General features: G+C 32.0%; 1 protein-coding gene across 1 annotated transcript in view; it reads right to left on the bottom strand.

The window, feature by feature from the left end:
- The window catches only part of LOC145256428 (importin-4-like), a 91,135-nt gene that overhangs the window by 30,693 nt on the left and 39,981 nt on the right, over positions 1 to 20,461 (bottom strand). The window contains exons 9-17 of the mRNA XM_080115360.1: positions 19,381 to 19,482; positions 18,910 to 18,993; positions 16,801 to 16,938; positions 12,701 to 12,754; positions 11,632 to 11,741; positions 6,471 to 6,579; positions 3,888 to 4,026; positions 3,304 to 3,417; positions 770 to 883 (exon numbers count right to left, since the gene is read on the bottom strand). Coding sequence (XP_079971486.1) covers positions 770 to 883; positions 3,304 to 3,417; positions 3,888 to 4,026; positions 6,471 to 6,579; positions 11,632 to 11,741; positions 12,701 to 12,754; positions 16,801 to 16,938; positions 18,910 to 18,993; positions 19,381 to 19,482 — 964 coding nt within the window. The remainder of the gene's footprint in view (positions 1 to 769; positions 884 to 3,303; positions 3,418 to 3,887; positions 4,027 to 6,470; positions 6,580 to 11,631; positions 11,742 to 12,700; positions 12,755 to 16,800; positions 16,939 to 18,909; positions 18,994 to 19,380; positions 19,483 to 20,461) is intronic.

Here is a 20,461-nt window from a genome sequence, read left to right as displayed (position 1 = left end):
GATAAACAAGATGCTGGTTTACATTACATTTAAACTTCTGCATGTCAGAGTCAGAGAAGCAGGTAACAGGAAGGGGATTCCAAAGTCTAGCTGTCCAAGGAAAGAAACTATTAGAGTAGAAGACTTTCTGGCATTTTAGGGACTACAGTGAAAGAGTGTGATTTTGTTGTTAAGCGGGTTTGTCACGGGTATGCACATCAAAGAGGAACACGTGCAAGGAGTTCATAGTATCATGCCATAAAAATACTTGGAAAATAGGCACAAGGATGCAACATTATGACGATGGGACAGGGGTTGGAGCTTAGTTGACAGTGTGGAACCAGTTATGTTGGAAACTCCTATTTGGACCCTATCTAAGAGAGAAAGACTAGGTGTAGATGCACCAGCCCAGATGTGGTGACAATACTCCATGCATGGATAAATGGTGGCTTTGTAGAGATACAGGATACTCTCAGGTGCGAATAATCTTCTAGAGGGAATCCATCTTTAAATCTCTGCAATGTCCTCAATGTACTTGCTCTAGCTCATATTGCCAGTGAATGTTAAGCCGAGAAGTTTCAAGGAAAAGCTCTCAGGTAGGGTATTATTTGTCATGGTTATCAGTGGTTATAAAGGTTTCCTGTAATTGTTACATATTTAAAAGTATGTGCAGTATATAAAAGTATATGCACAGAAGGTGTTCAAAGTGATTGCAAAGAAATTTTTTTTAATTTGAATTTAAAAATACATCTTTATAATCAAATAAAATTGAAAGAAAAAAATAACCTACCAATTGCCTGAACATGAACAGTAAGGAAATCTTCATCGTCCACTTTTAAAATCTCGTTCAAATCATTGATAATTGTCTGGAAATAGGGTTGCATCCCTTGGCCAGCAGCACTAGCTGGAATAAAATAAAATACATCACAAGACACTTAAAACTAATTTTGCAAAAAAAAAAAAAAAAAAAAAAAAAAGCTGCCGCAAGAACCTCTTTTTTCCTAGCTCCTGTGAAGAGAGTACAAGTTTTATATAAGCATAATGATTAGTATTAATTGCATTAGCTCAGACATTCCAAAAGCTTTTTCATGCTAAATTTGGTGAAATTCTAAGTAATAGTTAGGGAGTATATAAGCTTAGTCTATTATTAGTAGTATATTAATTTAAGATCCTTATAATGAAACCCTCCCTCCTAGAGATACAACTGGTATCTTAAAGATGCTTCATGCCGACTTGAAAAAAAAATGTGAGGTATGTGTATATGTTTATATGTATAAGAATCACTCCTAAACGAAATTATGAATTTGGAATATACCTGTTAAGGCATAAAGATGGGTAATGAGGGCTATATTTAGTTTTTCTTTCATGTAAAAAAGGTTAAGGACTTTTGTGAGAATTCAGATCTGATTTTTGTGAAATTTTACAAGAATTAATAAGTGTCAGTTTCTTTGGAATATTTTAATTTTTGTTTATAACCCCTTATTTCAAATATTTCAGATTTGCAATATATTTGCTTAAGTCACTAGACAAATTAAGATTCCTTAAATTTGTTTTGAGGACCCCTTAAGCTTTAAGCCTTAAAATTTAGACATTTTCTAGAATCAAAAAACTTTTTTTTTTATCAAAATTGGAATAAAGATTCTAGACATAAGGTTTAGTATCATCATCTAGATTTTTGTAAAAGACATTACATATCTACTTAAAATTTTATTTTTTCAAAATTTTCTTTTCAATTATTGAATTTAATATCAAAGAGTATAGATTTAAAAAAAATGAATTTTAATTTGTTTATTGAAGAAAAAAAAAAATTATACCAGTTAAAACAGACTTTTAGCTCTATGCTATGTATGCAACTAAAGTTGCTGACTTTTGCATCTATTAAGTTTGAACTTAAGGTACTGAACTAAAAAGAAACGAGTTGACAAAGTTTAGGTAAATTATGAAAAGAATTTTCTGTTTATATTATTTCTTTAATTTTTATATTAATAAATTTCCATCGATTTTTGCCAAAATTTGAATATTTGTTTAAAAAAAAAAAAAATAAATAAATAAATTTAAAAAAAAAAAAAAAATGTTATTAGTGATGACAAGATTTCAATATTTTCCCCAATCAGATTTTTAAATATTTTGTTACAGTTATAAAGTAAATTTAGAGATTCATTGAAAATGATTGTCAAACAATGAATTAGATTTGCGAGAAATTAAATTGTATTGAGACTTATAATATATTTTGTTGTTTTTTTTATACAAGGAATTAACTCTTACAGAAACAGGAATTAAAAAGATAATTAAATTATCACAGTAACAGTTATCACCCACAATTGGAGAGATAAAGACAAAGTTGCATCTGGCATCAATTAAGTTCTAGATAACCCCCTCAAGAAGAAATATCTAACATTTTCTAGTGTTGGGATGATTAATCAGGAGGAAATAAATGATAATCTGAACTTTGAGTTATCAGAAAAATTTTAGCAAACTTTCCAATTCCAAAATTATTAAAAAAAAATTTTTTTTTGTTTATTATCCATTACAAGTATTTATGATAAATATTTATTGATTGCAAACAGTAAACTAAAAATCCATAATGAATTATGGTAAAAATGGCACCAGAAGAAATGTCAATGTAAAAAATAAGTAAAAATGGCACAAGTGGATAAGTCGGAAAAAAAACGTTTCACCTTTGTATCAATTACAAGGAAAAGATTATAGAAAGAGTGCAACATACCCCCCACACTCCCCAAATGTACTTATATTTTTGCAAAACTATATGAACACATTACAGTGATTCTTGCAGTAATCTGAAAATAAATTTAATTTAGGAATAAGAAAAAATATTAGAATGGTTTCATCACTAATATTTTCCAAACAAATGTCTTCATGCATTTCATCAATTACAATCAAGTAGATATGGCTAGATATACAGGCAACTGGGAACCGCCTGTGAATTTAAAATTCCCTTGACACTTCCTGCTTTGGAGGAAGCTGGTTCAACCCACTTAGGGTGAATGCCATACAAACAAACAATATGGCTAAATGAATACTTTCAGAATGTTGTCCATTAAGATTGATCCACACAAGTCCCAACAAGCAGAAGAGAAGTCCTTCCCTACAGAAAGATCATCATGGTACAACTGAAGAATTTTAAATGCAATGCATGTGATGTTGTATCAAATATATTTTGCTTTTGTTTTCTTTAAACATAATTACATATTCCAATTCCTTTTAAAATCTGTACGGTAATCGCCTCCAACTTTACTGGTCTTTTGAATGAAAAAAAAAAAAAAAAAATCCTCAACAAGTTGCAGATTATCACTCAGAACTTACCAGCAGCTCCAATGACACTAATAGCAATTTCTTTGTTTTTGAGATTGTTGCTAGTTTTCAGGATAGTCAGTAAATGTTCCATGACCTTTGGTAGGAAAGGAAGAATCTCTTCACCTTAAATTATAAAGAATAAATTGTTAGTACATATTTATAAGAAGCATGGATTGGGGGGGGGGTCCTTTTAGAGTTTTGCATAGCAACAATCAGTATAATTTCTGAAGCAATAAAAATGCACAAACATGCTCAATTAGAAAGAAAAGTCTTTGAGAACACAATCTACAAATTTTTACAAATGAATTTTAAAGATTCTTAGGATACTTGATAACAATAAAATTAACCGAACATACAGTTTGCCTTTGTTTGAATAATTTTCTCAAACATGATTATGGATGTTCATTTATTCTTGCACAGATCTAGATAAACTTTTAGGTTCCCAAAGACTATAAAAAAAATTATCAAAAGACTAGCAAAGAACATATACAAATGTTTAAAGAAAAAAAAAAAAAAAAAAAAATCAGGTGACACATTATTTGTTAAAAAATAAAGAAATCTAATGAAAAACAATATACATTTTGATGACTCACCAAGATTCTCACAAATTCTATCAAGAGCAAAATAGGTTTTAGAAACTCCATTTACATTGTCCGGATTGTTTTGTAAAGACTTCATCAAATTGTTGAACAACAGAGGAAGAATGTTGGGGGCCATTTTACTTATTTCAGGCTAAAAGAGAATATTAAAAAAAAAATTTTAAATAAAAAGAATAGTTTTACACGCAATAATCTATTACAGAATTAAGCTAAAGTATGTTTGTCCTATACACTGTATTCATGTTGACACATCGATTTCCATTTGATCACTGCAACGTTAAACTTGATGGGTGACCATTTGGAAATAGTTAGGGATATGCTTAGTGTAGTGACTATGGCATAACACCTGAATGACAGACACCAATAAGGTGGAAAGAAACCAAGAAGGGGTTCTTTCTCCTGGAGTGATCGAAAACGCTGATGAAATTTGTCACCCCATGCAAAACGTGTCCAGATTTGAACTAAAATTATGGATTCAAATGTTTTTAACTTTTTATGCCATAGGAATATCAATTGAAATAGTTTTTAAAATGTAACAAGGTTGAGGTTACTTTTTCTTTTAAAGATTTTTTTATGAGTACATAATTTTTTTTAAAACATTTAAATAAAACTGAACATAGTGGCATTATTAATTGTTGAGGATTTAGGTTTTTTTTTTTTTTTCTAGTTTAAACAAACCATTAAAGTAAATATCAAAAAGAAAACCAAAATACACTTAAGCTCTAATTGTATATTTAACAAATTAGAGAAAAGGGGTAAGTTAATCTTGAAAAGGGTTGGCTGAAAGACGTCTTGATCGGATTTTTTTTTTTTCCCTGACCCACCCCTTATTTACTCCTTTTATCTAATGTATGTTTGTTAAAGATACAATTAGGGCTTAGGAGAAGTGTATTTTGGTTTTCTTTTTGAAATTTTCTTCTGTAATGATTTATGTTTAAACTATAGAAAAAAAAAAAACTAAACCCACAACAATTAATAATGGCACTACGTTCGGTGTTATTCAAATGTTTTTTTTTTTTTTTAGAACATTTTTGAAATAAAATTTATGCATTTTTATTTATTTTATTTTTAACTACAATATTTTTGACTTTCATAAATAAATTTTATAATAGAAACACAAGTGAATGGATTGTCATCTCTTAATTTATTACTCCTCCTACGTCGATTGATTTAGTCATGCTGCTTTACAGTATATTAACAATTTTTAGATTAATTCATGAGGAATCCAGTAATTTTGGAAAAAGGTTTTATGCTTCAAGTTGCTTGAAGCATATTCAGATATTTATTCATGGTGTACAGTTTGGTTATTTTGTAAAGAAAAATTGTTTTCGCTTTTTGGCTTTACAGAATGCGATTGAGTTTTGAAAAGAGAAAGGGGAGGGGGGAATAACATCAATCTTCAATACATTTGAGTTATGAAGCAGAGATTTTCAGACAATCTGACTTTGTAGCACCAGAAGCAAATGTTGAAATGTACTTTAATTTACTATAAAATCAAATAAAAAATTTCATAGTCTTTAATCAATTTATTTAAATTAATATCTTAAGTTAAATGAGAAAAAAAAAAGATAACTAGATATCAGTTATCAGTTGGAAAAATATGTATTTAAAAAGTACTTTTAATTCAACAATTTTATTGGTTCTTTATTTTTAAGATATCCTGCTTGAATAATAACCCTCCTAAAAAGTAAGTTTTACCAGTTTAATTGCTGTAGAGAGATTTAATCCACCATCCCACGCAACATCTTACATTGCGTGTACAATATGGCACAATCATGTTGACACATTGGTTCTTGTTGTCAGATCACCAAAGTTAAGCAACGCTTAGCCGGGCCAGCATGTAATGGGTGATCATTTGGAACTACCAAGTCACTATGTAGATGGAAGGGCAAGTCAGTCCTCCTGCTTTCCAATGTATGCAGTGGTGGTGGTGTGCACACATTAATAGCCATATGAAAAGATTATGTAGTTTACAGAAATTCACTATTTTGACTGCAATCACAAAATGACGTATTTTCACTGAAATCTAGAGCTCAATAGTAATTCAACTCCAAATACTCTGCACATCACATGACCCAGTTATCATCTCTTACAGAGACTGTCATCATACCTATTAATCCATTGTACCAATTTTAAGCATACTTTTACAAATCAAATACTTTAAAATGTATATTTAATAAAATTTGGAGAAATCTAAAACTCACATTTGTCATTTTTATAATCTATTACACAATTTGTAATGTTTTGGAATTTTTACGATAATATTTTGAATTATACTCTCAATTGTTATTTTTACATCTCAGCCGACATAACCTTCTACAGGTGCATCTTTTCAAACTTGGAATCTACATTGAACTCAAGAATTTATATGCAATTGCAAACTGAACATAATTCCATTGGAGTAGATTGTTCTTGTTCAATCAACCATGCATAGGTAAAAGTGTTGATTATTTTTATTCTTAGTTAATATCACCCGTAGTGAGGATTGAACCATCAACCTCCAGAACATAGTCATGTCTTAACTAATGTTTTTAATCTTTGCACCATGGCAAGAAAAAAAATTTTTTTTAATTTTACCTGGAGAAATTCAGCAAACCTGCCCAGAGCAAAGAAGGCTGAATTTTTCACACAAACCTCTTCATCGTCCATTCCTTGGCATACACATGTAACTAATGGGTTAAGATGGCTGAAAAAATAATATAGAACAGTCTTACCAAATGCACTGAAACAAATAAATGTATTTTAATAATGCAATACAAAAGTGTTGAAATAAAATGTATTTGCTTAAAATTTGTCTTATTTTTTTTTGTTTGTTTATTTAAATGCTACATAAGAAAAAAAAAAATCTATATATTACAATAAACAAAAAATATTCTTTGAGGAGAGGAATAGGTACAGGAGCTGAAAAAAATGGGGGAGTGTGAGATGTACACGAGAGAGAAATAGGCACAGAGGATGCAACTCCAGCGAGAAATAGGCGCAGAAATACCTGGATTAGGACCAAAGCCCGAAGCAAACCCTCTCAGGGCTGATGGACCCAGTAGATCATCCGTCTAGAAGGAAAACTCTGAAACCTAAGGGGAGGGAGGCCTCTCCAGTCTTGGATGATAACCTTCCTAGAGCTGGTGACCCAAACAAATTACCGGTCTGCAAGCCTAAACTGCTTAAGGATTAGGTAGGCTCTGTCTATCGCCCGGCTTCCATACTCCTTTGCCTATTAGTCAGGTGTAGAGACGATATCACAGTGATTCGACAAAACACTCAGTGGTAGATCTTGTTTCTGGTCTAGAGCAATGAACGCCGTTTTCCCCACTCCCGACACATCCCACCCCTCAAAACTGGGCACTTGAGTACCACATATGCCTGTGCTATTAGATTGGGTTGACCTTCTGATGGGTTGAGGGTACCGGATTGACAGTTCCTGGCTGCTGTTTCCGACTGGTAGTACAGTAGCCCCAACTCTTTGGTAGCGCTTATAGCGGCTGCTCCATCAAGTTGCATAATATCAGGATGTTTGTAGGGCCATGTCGCGCATGGAAAGGGACCCTGCACTCATCCCCGATGGGCTTTCCTGAGGCCACAGTCCTAATTGAAGAAAGGTCAGCTGATGGTCTACTTGTGTTACAAGTCTGATACCCTGCATAACCTCTTGTTCAGCACCCCCTTACCTAACTGAAACTCTTTAAAAACATGATGACAGTACAATCAAAAAATAAGCTTAAACCAGGCTTAGGGACAAACAAATCCAACTTGTCTCTTCCCTTGAGGCTTGCATTGACAAACATCCATGGGCTTAGAACTAATTTAGCATTTCTCCTAACAAATACCCCGGATATCTTAGCACTAAGTGAGACTAACCTACATTCTTCCATCCCCTCTAACTACTTTAACATGTGTGGCTATATCCCACTCTGCCATGAGGACTGACAGACATATGCATGGGCTTGGTGTCTATATTCGAAACACCCTTCCCTCGACTAGAGAAACAAACCTAGAATCGTACGATCAAGCTTTTAGGTGCTTTAGACTAAACATACAACATAATATTAGCTCCTTTTATTTTCTCTACCACTCTCCCTCGACTGCACCATAATAAACAAAGTCTCTGACAGCATAGACACAGCACTCTCCCTCGACACTAGTGCACAAGTACATGTATTTGGTGACTTTAATGGCCATCACAAAATCTGGCTTGGAGATGCAGTGGGCAGCACAACACATAGCTTCGCTATAACTCACTCCCTATCACAAATGGTTACATTTCCAACCCGTTTCCCTGACCAGCAAGAACAACACGCATCACTTTTAGATCTGTTTCTGACCACAGTTCCCGATGATTGTATAACAAATGCTGACAGCCCACTCGGGAACGCTGATCATGCAGTGATAATGGTAGAAATCACCCTAAACTCTAGACCCAAAACTGAAGAGCCAGTGCTCAAAACAACGAGATATTATAAAAAGGCTGACTGGGAAGCCATCAGAGATCTTATCAGAGACGCTCCATGGGGAAATATTTTTTCTCTTCCTGCTGAACAGTGCGCAAATGAGACCACTGAATGGTTCAAAACGGCAACTGAAGCACATTTTCCCATGCGGAAATTTTACAGCAAGCCCCCCCCCCACTCTTCCCAATGGTTTACTTCTCCTTGCGCAACTGCCATTGCTTAAAGGCAGCATGCATACCACAGATTTAACAGACATAAGTCGGTTCAAACAGACATAAGTATATAGAAGCTAGAAGTAATGTTAAGAAAGAAATAGCGACAGCTAACAGAGAATTTACTGAAACCTATAAAAAACACATTGAAGCACAAAGATTAGGAACTCGTGACTTCTGGAAAAATCTACAACAGTGTAGTAAATAATGGGCAATCAACAATTCCCCCACTAATCAACAATCACAAGGTTGTTTGCTCAGCAACCAACATATGTTTGCCAGTCGGTTTGCCTCAAACTCCAAACTGGACCCTTCCAATCACTACTGCCTGACTTTCCTTTACGGACAGACGCCACGCTAGACGATCTGAAAATCACCCCTACTCAGGTGCATGCTATCATAAAAAACCTTGACACTTCAAAAGCATGTGGACCCGATCTCATCCCAGCTGTGCTATTAAAAAAGTGCTCAGCCGAAGTAGCTCCAGTTCTCTCCAAACTCTACAACAAATGCCTAAATGAATCTTGCTTTCCGGGCTGTTGGAAAACTGCTTCTGTGGTACCAGTATTCAAGAAATCTGGCGAAAGAACTGACCAATCAAATTATTGCCCCATTAGCCTCCTCCCACTTTTTGCCAAAATATTTGAGACCATAATTAACCATGCTCTAGTCCATCACCTTACAGATGCTAAACTTCTGGTTTCCTTCAATAATTACAAGAAACCTTCTCTTCCACCAATAGCAATGGCCAGTGACTCTTTATCTTAAAGTACATCTTTCAAACTGCTTGGCCTAACATTCACAGGAAACACGAGTTGGAACAATTACATTGAAAGCATTGCCAGGGCCACTGCGAAGAAGGTAGGCTCTCTCTACCGTGCTAGAAAACTACTAACACCAGAAAGTATTCTGTACCTCTATAAGGCCACTATTCGCCCATGTATGGAGTATTGCTGTCACATTTGGGCTGGTGCATCTGCTACTAGTCTCTCGCTCCTAGACGAGGTTCAAAAGAGTCGCCAATCTGATAAGTCCTGAACTGGCATCTAAGCTTCAGCCTTTGTCCCATCGACAGAATGTTGCGTCCCTCTATCTGTTCTACAAGTATTTTAATGGTGAATGCTCTGGCAAACTGCAGACACTTGTGCCCCCACGACATAGACACCCTCAACAAACCCGACAGGCAGCTAAATCCCACCCCCACACAGAGATCCCTAGATGTAAAAGATCTTTCTACTCCAGTAGTTTCTTCCCCAGAACCGCTAGACTCTGGAATTCCATTGCTTCCCCAACTGTACTGACATGCAGAAGTTCAAGTGTAACGTGACCCGACATCTTGCTGCCCAAATCCCAGCATAGTACCCCAGTAGTTGTTGCCCCTGATAGTAGCCCCCTACACCAAAGTGGCAATGTGCTTTGTTTGGGGTGAAAATGTAATAAAAAAAAATATAAATAAATAAATAAAATAATAAAAATAATAAAAAATTATATCATCCCTATTTAAGTTAAACCATACTTATCAAAATATTATGTATATTTATATCAAAAACACTTGTAAACGTTTTTGTTATGTTTTTTTATTTTTAAATTTTTTTTTATTTCCATACTTTGTGGAGAATGCGTGTATGCAGACCCCACAATTTTAATGAATCATCATTATGCCAGATCAAACATACCCATTCCTGTGTCTCGATACATCGATACATCTATCATTATAGGTGATCAGTTTTCTATAATAGTCAACCATATAGGAGCCTATTCGTGACCAGACAGACACAGACGTTCAGCTTATATATATATATATATATATATATATATTACACACACACACACAAAGTTATGAACAGTACATAGGGTCCGAGCAAAGCTAGTCTGAACTGCTAGTAAATAAAATTATTTGGTTGAAAGGGTGGAAAACGACTAAGTATTTACTATTAAGATATTCAGTTCCGCAAAAGCAGTTTGAACAATTAACCATTTGATGAGTTTACTTAATCTGTATACAAATTACTAGCTGGGAACTGTGTTGTCCACTTATAAAATATGCTTGAATATGATATTTTAATTTATACAGATTTCGTATTCATTTTAGTCAATTCTTTATTGATCATTATATATTACTAGCAGTTCACGAGCAATGTCTGCAACCGACAATGTAGATCGAAGATGGACTTATTCAGCAACAGAAGACTGTTCAACCCTATAATCTTCTAGATTGACAGATGTCAACAATGTATGTATATATGTGTACATACATAAATGTGGGTAGGTTTATCCATTAAAGACATTGAGTGAAATTTGAAAATCAAATAAGAGACGTGTTACATTTAAAACTTTAAAGCCAAATAACGCAATTTTTTTTTTAACCTTTGTAAAATAAATGAATGTTTATTTTTAAAGAGAGAGATATTTCGGAGATATAATTCTTCCATTTAACATCATGACGAAGAATAAGAGGATATATATATATATATATACATACACACACAGATTGAAAAGGGAGTGTATATCTCCGAAATATATCTCTCTCTCTTTAAAAATAAACATTTTATAAAGGTTAGAAAAAAAAAAAAATATTTGCGTTATTTGGCTTTAAAGTGTTAAATGTAACACGTCATATATATATATATCTGTCAATAAATGTATATATGTGTATATCTATATGTGTATGTATATCTATCAACTGACAATATAGATCGAAGAAAGGCTTATTCAGCCACAGAAGACTGTGTTCAACCATATATACAGGCACAACCACAGTCTTCTAGTAGCGATTTCAAAAACAAAGACTTGTGTGCCAACAACAAAAATCAAAACAGCACTTCAAGCTTAGTAATTATCATTTGAGCTAGTGTCACGTGGATAAGAAAGTTAAAAATCAACTTACTATAACGTATAAATGTGTACTTGAGCATTAAATCGATTTAGGCTTATTAAGTTCTTTTTTCTTTTTCTTGACCCCTTAGCACTATGCCACTCTAATGTTAGAGAAAATGCAGTTTGATTTAAAAAAAAAAAAAAAAAAAAAAAAAATGGAGACACATATAGCAAATTTTATCCCAATTAGATTACACTTACTTATTAACAATGTAGTCACTGCATCCTTCGGTTACCATAGCCAACCCAATGTAAGCAGCCCTTCTGCGGAATTTATCAGGACTTTTCAATGAAATTTCAACTAAAGAGAGCTGAAATTTAAAAATTTTGTATTACAATTTTGTCACAAACAATGGACTTTTGTTTTGTTTTTTTTGCAACTATCATCTAACAGAAATGATGATACCTCAAAATGTACAGCATATTTTCTAAAAATTCTTGGTTGTTGAGATTTGGAAAAAAAAAAAAAAAAAAAAAAAAAAAAAAAAAACACTACTTATTAATGTATGATTTTTGTTTTCATAATGGATTGGTTAATTTAATCAGAAAGAAAAAAGAGTAATACAACTTTCTATAATATGTTTCTTTAGAGAAAAATTAGAGTTATCCCAGAAAATCCATTCTGGCAAAAATTTACTTTCACCATGACTAATGTTTATGCAAAATTCCAAAAAATGGTTGAGAAAAGTGCAAACAAATGAACAGACAAACGAGAGTGAATTACTAGGTCCAATCCCTCCTTTATCAGGGGACCAATAAATAAATACTTGATCAATTTACATAATTTTTGGAATATGATATCTTCATTCTGTAATTATAAAGATGTTCAAATTTTTTTCTTTACTTTTAATTGCCGCCATAAGTGCCAATTTGAATAAGCACCAAAAATTATTTCCAGATTTTGCAATTGTAAAAAGTTTAAGTTAAAATTACGTTCTAAAAGTGACAAAATTTTCTTGGAAAATTATATAGCATATTAAAAAATTATTTCATCTGAAAAACTTGAACTTATAAAATGTTAAAGGCCAGACGTTTGATACAAGTAAATAAATGTTACCTCTGCATAAGGAAAACACAGGTAGCATGACTAACATTAGATACAGTAATGTACTAGAACTTATAAATCATAGATGTTACTTAAAATGTATATAAACTATACCCTCTATTATAAAATGCAAATGAATATTGTGTTTAGTCTTAGGTGCCTAAAATGAAAAACTGCAGTTACAAATATTTATAAGTGTGTGTGCGTGGGGGTGGGGGGACTTACCAATTTTGGAATGACTTTATCCGGAGGTAAATGCATGGCTAAAGTATCAATAACCTAAAAAAGATAAATTAATACAAATTATTAACATTAAAAACAACCTGAAATAGGATCACTCATTCACCCAGATCATAAAAAGCTTAAATATTTAAATTCATGCCTATTTCATATTCATTATTAGAGCCAATTCTCTACTGAATACTAGCCTGGCTGCCCAATGTTGCCCGGTTGTTTGAAGGTGTGTGTTGAGGAAAAAAAAAAAAAAGGAGTAGGCAGGCAGGCTCAAACCTATACCATAAAGGAGGAAAATAATGTGTGTGTGTGTGTGGGGGGGGGGAATAAATAATATGACGTCTTTGCCATTGCGTACATTGCCAAACCGGAATTGGCGAAAGTTTAAATTAAGACTAGTCAATCCAAAAGAGGGGAGGACTTTCAAAACTATTGCCAAAAAAAAAAAAAAAAAAAAAAAAAAAAGCGACCCCTCCTTGTTCCCAGTTGAGAGTGAAGTAATTAATGTTTTTAGCCAATTTTTCAATATTTTTCGTCCAAAGGGTCGCGCATCAAAACGATACCGATCTCGTGAAAATCCGTCGCCTCTGTCAAAAGTTTTAGGCAGATATACATACATACATACATTTAAAAAGACAGGTGAGATTTATATTATAGATTATATCGTACCTAATATATAGTACGGATTCCAAAACAAAAAAAAATATATGACTTTCATACCATCAGCTAGAATTGAAACTACAATATTTAACTCTCCAAATGTGTTCTCTACCATTGGAGCTATCAACAGGTAGATAAGAAAGATTTAATATTAAACCGCTTCAAACTATGAATGAATTTGCACATGCGCAAAAGTAATAGAAATATGTCAGCAATTAGAAATGAAAATTTTTCATTTCAACTTGCCAACAATTCTGTACATGTTATTCATCCATCCAAACAAAAATTTTGCTCCTTATAAACCGTCTTTGGTGTATGATTACTATTTCCTGCAAATTTCAGTGTTGTATGACCAGTAGCTGAAGAGTTTATCAACTAAATATTTTCAGACACACACACCTGCTTTATTTATATAGATTAATGAAAAGAATTGTTTTTTTTTTTTGTTTTGATTAAGAAAATATTTTTAAAATTAAGTGTATTTTAGCTAGCGAATAGAAGGAATTAATAACATCTTGTTCGACAAATGATTTACAGTTAGTGTTATATCATACTAATTGCTTAGTCAAAGCTTCAGAATCCATCCTACTATTGTTAAAGTCAATGATTGACCAATCAAATCGTGCAATAGTTTAGGAGAAAAGGAATTTTGAAACAGCAAGTCAGCAGTAGGTGAGGCAAAAATAAAGCTTATAGGTGGCCATGAAGGTAAAAATCCCTCTGAATATATGTAGCAGCTAACTGGAGTTGTGAAATTAATATGGTTGTTTAAAATAAAAATTAAAAGTTTTTTAATAATAAAAAAAAAAATTAAAAGAAAAAATAAATAATTCATCTTAACAAATTCCAGCCACTAAGGTACAAGATCAAAAATACAACAGGATATTATTATAGCTCCAAGAAAAATAAGTTCACACACCTTATATATATATATATATATATATATATATATATATATATATTTGGGCAATCGGGTTTTGATCCTGGCTTGAGGTAGATGCTTGCCTAGCCACACTGATGAGCTGTGAAATACCAGAACAGTACTGTACGTGGAGGACATCATATATATATATATATATATTACATACATATACAAAATACTAGCATTTCAACCCGGCATTGCCCAGGTCTTTGAAGGTGTATGCTGAGAAAACAAAAAAGTCAATTTTTTAAAATTTGACCCCTATTATGACCTCTTAACATTTGTTTTGGGCTCAAATCAAGTTAGATCCATGTCCAAGAAACCTATATCTAAAATTTCAAGTGTTTAGACCCAAAATTATCGGAGGTGTTTGGTAGAGTTCTCAAGGGGTCAAAGTTCAACAATTTGAACCTTAACAGCTAAATTTCTGGGCAAAAACCGATCACATATTTTCCCAAATCTCAGTACCCTGTATATCAAATTTAGAGTCTGTAGACTAAAAATTGACAGAGTTATTGCGTAGGGAAATGTACACAGACACGTTCACTTATATACTAGCATGGGTGCCCGGCTTGCACGGGTGTTTTGAGGTGTATGCTGAGCAAAAAAAAAAAGTCAATTTTTTTTTTAACTTTGACCCCTATTATGACCTCTTAACATTTATTATTTAGGGCTTAAATAAAGTTATTAAGTTAGATCCATGTCCAAGGAATCTATATCTAAAATTTCATGTGTTTAGACTCAAAATTGTAAGAGGAGTTTGATAGAGTTCTTAAAGGTCAAATCGTTGAAATTTGACCCCCTAATCGCCAAATTTCTGTCCGAAAACCAATCACATCGATTTTCCCAAATCTCAGTACCCTGTATATCAAATTTCGAGTCTGCTGGCTTAAAATTGACAAAGTTATTGCGTAGGGAAATGTACACAGACACTTTCACACACACACACACATATGTATAAAAATCATGAAAGGAAGATGAAAATTCATGATTAGAACGTTAAAATAAAGTCAATGTTTAAAATAAAGTTAACGGGGTGAAGGAGAAATACGTTATATTGCTTTCCCTAATCCCCCCCCCATACATAACGTAACGTTATTTTTATTTGTACATAATTTCGATTCCCATTCGTGTCTTTATCACTCAAATCCCTCAATACAGCTTTGGTAAAGTGAGGGCAAAACCGGTCAGCTGACTCCATTTCCTTTTTCCCCCTTTTCTTCTCTTCACCCTGTTAACTTTATTTTAAACGTTGAATTTATTTTAAACATTCTAATCATGAATTTTCATCTTCCTTTCATGATTGCATTATATAGATTTTGTACCTCCTCAAAGAATCATGAAATATATTGGCCCTCACGAAAAATAGCAGGACAGAAAATGTTTTAAATAATAAAGACTTTCGCTGGCAAGGACCATAACCAGCTATACAGTCCTTTTGAAATTTTCATCTCTATTTTTCTCGTTATGTACTGAATATTTGTTAATGAAACCTTTATGAAATATGTTCCTTATTACATTTGTAAGATTTTCTATTCTGAAAGAAGTTTTAAAAAAATTTTATCTAAAAAGTTATTTTAAAGTTTTTGTTAAAAAAAAAAAAAAAAAAATTTAGATTTTCTCATTATTCAGACCTGTATTATAAAGAGAGAGTTGCAACAAATAAGTTGTGGTGTGAGGAGAAATACGAACTGAAACAGAGAATATTCAGACCTTTAATAATATAAAGAGGGGTTGCAAAAAATGAATTGTGGTGTGAGGAGAAATACAAACTGAAATAGAGAGAAGGAGAGTTTTAAAATATAATCTTAAAAAGATACGATACAAGTTAGAAAAGTATTTCATCCAAGACATGAAAATTGTTAAACAAAATGTTTTTACTATAGGCTTTAAAAATAAAGGTACAAGATTCAATTTGAAATTTATCTTTAAGGTGCACTTTCATAAATTTTACAAAGGTAATTTTTTTGATTCAACTTAAATTACATTTTTAAATGTAATTTAAATTTAATCAAAAAATTACCTAGGATTTATTTTATGTAATGTACATTTTGTTGCAATTTAAAAACATTATCTTTCATCTAGCAATTAATGATATAGATATAAAATTTTCTATGACTTTAAAAAAGTGCAACAGAATGTACATTACAGAAAATAATCCAAGGTAATTTTTTGATTCAATTTAAATTAAATTTTTATACCTTACTTTGTAAAATTTATAAAAGTGAACTTTGAAGATAAATAAATTTCAAATTGAATCTTGGACCTTTATTTTTAAAGTCTATAGTAAAAACATTTTGTTTAACAATTTTCATGGCTTGGATGAAATGCTTTTCTAACATATATATATTCCAAATGCATTTAACATATGTTAACAGAACCATAACTCAACTTGCAAAGCTGGCATACATCACCAATAATCGTTTGTAGTAATTAAATAAGATAAAAGCTTTGATGCTGTTAAAGAGATGAGAAAAAGGAAAACAATGCAATCAAATATAGTCCCAACCTGAGCAGCATATCTGGCAGGAGTATCAGTTTCTTCATCATTCTCTTCAGTAATATCAAATTCATCATCAGTCTCTGCACACATTTCTTCAAATATCACATCCATAATTACAGATTGAGTGTTATTCTTCAGAATGGCCTAGTTGTAGATAGGAAAAAAAAAAAAAAAGAGAGAAACAAATACATAAAAATGGCGATTACCATTTATAAGTGTGCACAAATAGAGTTCATCTACAGATTTGGAATATGAATTTTTTTGTAAAATAAGATTTTAATTTCTTAAACAAAGGGTATTCATTTCAATAAAAGTATTTCATGCTTGCTTAGATCGCCTATCTTTTACCTAACGGTTTAGAATATTCCAATATTGAATAAGGATGGATTAAAAAGAAATCCTTAGTGTTTAAATAGATTGAACACATACACAATTGCACTTAATTTTTTTTTTTAATTTTTAATAAAAAAAAAAAAAAAAAAAAAAAAAAAAAAAAAAAAAAAAATTATATATATATATATATATATATATATATAGACAAATCTTTGAGGTCATGGACTGAAGAGGTCATATTCCAAAAATCATAGAATTAGGTTGTGTATAAAAACTAAGTTTTTTTTAGACAACCTGGGTGTTTTAAGTTCGAATCATTTTGGTACTTGTACAGTTTAATCAAGACATCAAAAAAAGTTATATTGTATGTATCTGTTATGGAATGAAGTTCTGAAAAAAAAAAAAAAAAAAAAAAAAAAAATTTAAAAAGAAAAAAAAATTCACTTAATTTGATTAAGTATTTTTTTTCTTTTACAGCAAAAAAAATTTTTGATACCGATCAAAAGGTAGCCATGTTTCGATTTTTAAGAAGCTATTATTTAAGAGATGGGGAGGGGTGGGGTGTTGTCGCTTTAGACGGAGTGAACTTTGACGCATGTTCTAAAATAAAAAAAAAAAATTTAAAAAAAACTACTCGATCAAATTAAGTGAAATTTTTTTTTTTCAGAGAACTTCAGTCCAAAACGGATACATACGATATAACTTCCCTCCCCCTCTGATACATTCATTTTTTTAATGCCTTGATTAAACTGTACAAGTACCATCACTTTCACTTAGGATGTTGGCAACCTTCAACACAATGCCTCATGCAAGTACCCAATGTCTAGAAAGAATTTTGGCCAGAAAAATTCTGAGGAAATCAATGCCAAAAATAGAATCTTCCGATTCATACAATATAAGGATTTAGAATTTAGCATGATATAATGTTAAATCCTCATCATAAACATTTTATTTCCCCAAGTCAAAGATCTAAACTTTTCTGGCAGTCTGCAAACCCAGTCACCAAGCTTGGCTGTCTTGGAATTACTTTCATTCAAATTCTATTGTCAAAATTTCTTGCTGATATTTTGCATCCAAATTTTTGAGTCATCGCACTTCCTTCCTGTCCTCTACCTTGATCCTCTCAACATGACCAAACCAACATCAAGCTTTGATATATTCAGCATCTCTAAAAGGGAATATCAGAGCTGATATGACGATCTGACCAGACATTACATATCCATCAAATTATTATTCTATCATTTCATTAAAGACTGACCAGTGAGGACTGGTTGGGGCCCAGCACTCACTTCCATACAGCACCATGCTTCTAACACAGTGGTTATATACCCCCTTCCAAGTAGTAAAGGAGGATAGTTTACGATGTCATCCCATACCTGATAATTTTGTGATGCATTATTTACTATGTAAATTGGATTAAGATTAAAACAGAATCTTGGATTTTCATATCAGACCCAACAAGTATTTAAACAGACAAATTAAACTTTGCTTCTGGCTAACCAATTTTCATCTAATAATGTATATACCTACAATTTATTTTTATAGATTACTTGGTCCAACCCACACAAATGCTAATATGAAACATTTTTTGATAATCACCTAAAATCAGAACAAGGGGGATAACTCACATTTTATATTGAAGAATATAATAGTTGTCTACTTTAAGTTAAAATGTGCAGCAAATTTTTTAAAAAATTAAAAACTAAAATGACTTCAGTACATCCCAGGCAACATTGGGTATGTACAGCTAAGTTAAAAAAAAAAAAATCATAAAAAGAATACCTTTTTCTTTAATGTTATCAGGATCTTAATGGTGCTCATTGCTTTAATCCGAACCATATTCTGCAGGTCTTTTCTGGGCATGATCTAAAAATAAAAAAAAATTAAAATAACTAAATAAAGGACTATGATTATAAATAAACAAAGAATTGTGATAATATTGAAATCTCCCCCACCAAGTGTTAGGAAGTGGAGAAGAAAGAAAAAGCATGACAAAATGAGAAATGGGTTTATCGGCAGAACAAAAGATAAAGTTGTTCATAAATAGACACAAAAGGAAGCTGATATGGAATTGTTGGAAAGGAAACAAAGATTGGTTATATATTTTTACAGGCAATTTTAAGCGTAGTAGTGGGTTTTGTGAAAGTTTTCAACAGTTAGAGACTGTCTTGGGTTTGTGCCGGCTGTCAAGCAGAGTAATGAGTACTATTACAGAAATGATTTTCAGGCACCAAATAATTATAACAAACTTACTTCCAGACAAAGTTGAATCAAGTTTTTCAAATAAGGAACAACAATGGCCACTTCAAATTCAAGTAAGCTGTCAAATAATTCCATGCATTCGCAGGCCCACTCCTGAAGTTGAAACATTGAAAAATAAATAAATAAAATGACAAACTTGTAGGAAAAAAGTCAAACAATTATATAATGATATTAATTCAGCTTTCAAGATAAATACTAAATTGATAGAAACAGTTTTAATTGCTAAAATTTTACAAATATGAAAAATAAATATATGGGTATCAACTTTTCAAACTACATTCCCTCTTGTATTATTCAAAGTACTATTCTCACAACATTTCAGTTGATATAACCTCCAACAGGTGCATCTTGTTAAATTCATTTGGCAACTATCGGTTATTTTAAGTTCAGCTTAATTCGGCAATTCATCATGAAGAATGACAATAGAAGCAGCATTTGCAAATTATGCAAATTTTGAAAATCATTTAATCAACAAATAATTTCACAAAATGAATCTGTCAACTGACCACCTTATTCGTGCAATTCAACTGCATTCGATTATTTTCTTTGGGAATATGTAAAGTCCTATGTTTATGCTGACAAACCTGACACAATAGACCACTTTAAAGGCATTCAACACGTTATTACTGAAATAAGCATAATTTAATGTATACAGTTCGTGAAAATTGAACCTCTAGATTGCACAATATACATACGAGCTGCAGAGGCCATATGTCCTAAATTATATTTAAATTACAGATGCCAAAAATTAATCTGCATTAATTTGCCAAGTTTGATATGCAGGTGTCATTAGCTTAATACTGGTAAAGCGTTAAATGTTTTGGTTTTGATTCTAGCTGATGGCACAAATCAACTTGGGAAATAACTGCTATATATTGAGTACAATAATTAATGAAGAATTTTCAGTATTCATCAAAAATAGAAGAACGTTTGGCCGACCTTTGCCAATTGTGCAACGTTGCAGGAACAAACAAGGGAAAGAAATAAAAATTCAACGGCATTATTTTAAGTGCATTTATTCGTGGTTTATCTAAAATTACGCATTTCATTATATTTCTAAAGTCTTTCAGCA

The sequence above is a fragment of the Euprymna scolopes genome, chromosome 1 (genome assembly GCF_053919585.1).
Source record: "Euprymna scolopes isolate OS-2025 chromosome 1, ASM5391958v1, whole genome shotgun sequence".
NCBI lineage: Eukaryota > Metazoa > Mollusca > Cephalopoda > Sepiida > Sepiolidae > Euprymna > Euprymna scolopes.
This window is presented reverse-complemented; position numbering and strand designations above follow the sequence as displayed.